At 39.8% G+C, this 1,467-nt stretch overlaps 1 protein-coding gene across 1 annotated transcript; it reads right to left on the bottom strand.

The window, feature by feature from the left end:
* Nucleotides 1–457: 457 nt before the first annotated feature.
* On the bottom strand, nt 458–1,249 carry LOC101417143 (syntenin-1-like). Its single transcript, XM_012519345.1, has 2 exons — nt 1,033–1,249; nt 458–855 (listed from the first exon to the last, which is right to left on the bottom strand). Exons 1-2 carry the CDS (start codon nt 1,247–1,249, stop codon nt 458–460), a joined length of 615 nt encoding a protein of 204 aa, XP_012374799.1.
* Between the last annotated feature and the right edge of the window lie 218 nt (nt 1,250–1,467).

Genomic DNA, 1,467 nt, shown 5'->3' with positions numbered 1-1,467 from the left:
CATAGAGATAAAACGGTAGGAACAGTACTCACTAGATAAAGGTGACTGTTTCTTACACAAAGCTCAGAGCCTGTCTCAACCATCTTAATCCTAATGTCTTGTAGAAAGCAGCAAGTTTCCAGTAGATAAACTATTCTATGAAAGTATGTATATCTTTGGAAAGTTTCATGTCTGTAAAATGAGGATAAGGCTACAACTACCATGAATTTTAATTTTTTTTTTTTAAACAAGATACCATATCAAACAGTAAGATTCCCAGCTGTATGTAAGATTGAAAGATCTTCATGCAACATATGCTCCTTGGCTGCTGGAAAGTTCATGTGCATAATAGAGAAGTTGCTGAAGAAGGAAACTGGAGCAGTGCAGCTTAGTTTCCATTATGACTTGACCTCTAAACCTCAGGATGGTGTGACCCGTCATGCTTTTCCTAAAGCTTGGTGCCATCTGTGTAATTTGTTCAAAAAGCAGGCATGATTGTAATAGTAACTACAGCCCCAGATGTTGACAGTAGATCTGCAATTTGAGAGTCCTTCAGTGCAATGACATTCTGCCCAATGACTTCACAGATGTCGTGTTCTGTGAGAGGACTGTTTCTGGCTGCAGAGCTGTCTTTCACAATGGATGTTATTTTTCCGTTTTTGAAGATAAAGCTAACAGGATCAGTACTATCCTTATGCATAATCATCCGTTCAAAGGGCCTGTCACGAATAGTCAATGTAACTTTTTCTTCAAAAGCCTGTTTGAGCACTGGGTGTGCTTTCTCAGAGCTCCATCTTGCATAGTTTTCACTGTTACTCTGGAGTACCTGATCCCCAAATCTCAGACCAACCAAACATGCTGGAGAATTAGCCTGGACTGGACAAATATAGCATTATCCATTGAGCTACGCCTGAGGCCAATTTTTCCATCTTGATCCTTACACAAAACACCTTCATGAATCCCTTGCTTAATTTCTGCTCTTCGAATTCCAACATCATTACCAGTTATAGGAGCCACCGTATAGTTCACACTGGAAGGTCTTCCTCCAGGGACCATGGCCATACGTGGCAACTATTCCTTCTTCATTTAGACTCAGGCTCATGCATTGCAAGAGCTCCAGATACAGTTTAGGATAGAGACTTCCATCTTGAGAGATAGGAGCAGAAGCTTCTGATAAAACTGCTAGGTTGGCAAGGTTTGCAGAAAAGGCAGCTTGAGCCTGAATTACTTTGTCTACTATCAGATCTTCAAGAGTTGGATACGAAGACATTTTTGAAGGATTTTTCTAGGCTGCAGGACTACTCTCTGCCACCATGGAGGGACCCTCTTGCACCATTTTACAATTTAAAAAAAAATTTACAGTTGTAAATTTCCCTCTGAGCGCTGCCTTTTCTACATCCCATAAGTTTTGGTATATTGTGTTTTCATTTTCATCAATCTCATTTTATTTCCTAATATCCCTTGTGATTTTTTCTTTGACCTATAGAT

Source organism: Dasypus novemcinctus, chromosome 13, assembly GCF_030445035.2.
Source record: "Dasypus novemcinctus isolate mDasNov1 chromosome 13, mDasNov1.1.hap2, whole genome shotgun sequence".
NCBI classification, from domain to species: Eukaryota; Metazoa; Chordata; class Mammalia; order Cingulata; family Dasypodidae; genus Dasypus; species Dasypus novemcinctus.
Note: the sequence above shows the minus strand (reverse complement) of the source record. Positions and strands in the feature narration are given on the sequence as shown.

Excerpts from the sequence above, each read along its gene's own strand:
- LOC101417143 (XM_012519345.1), bottom strand. The coding sequence starts at position 1,249 with ATGTCTTCGTATCCAACTCTTGAAGATCTGATAGTAGACAAAGTAATT. Across the intron at positions 856-1,032 it reads AGTTGCCACGTATGGCCATG|TCCAGGCTAATTCTCCAGCA; the intron begins GTCCCTGGAGGA and ends ATATTTGTCCAG.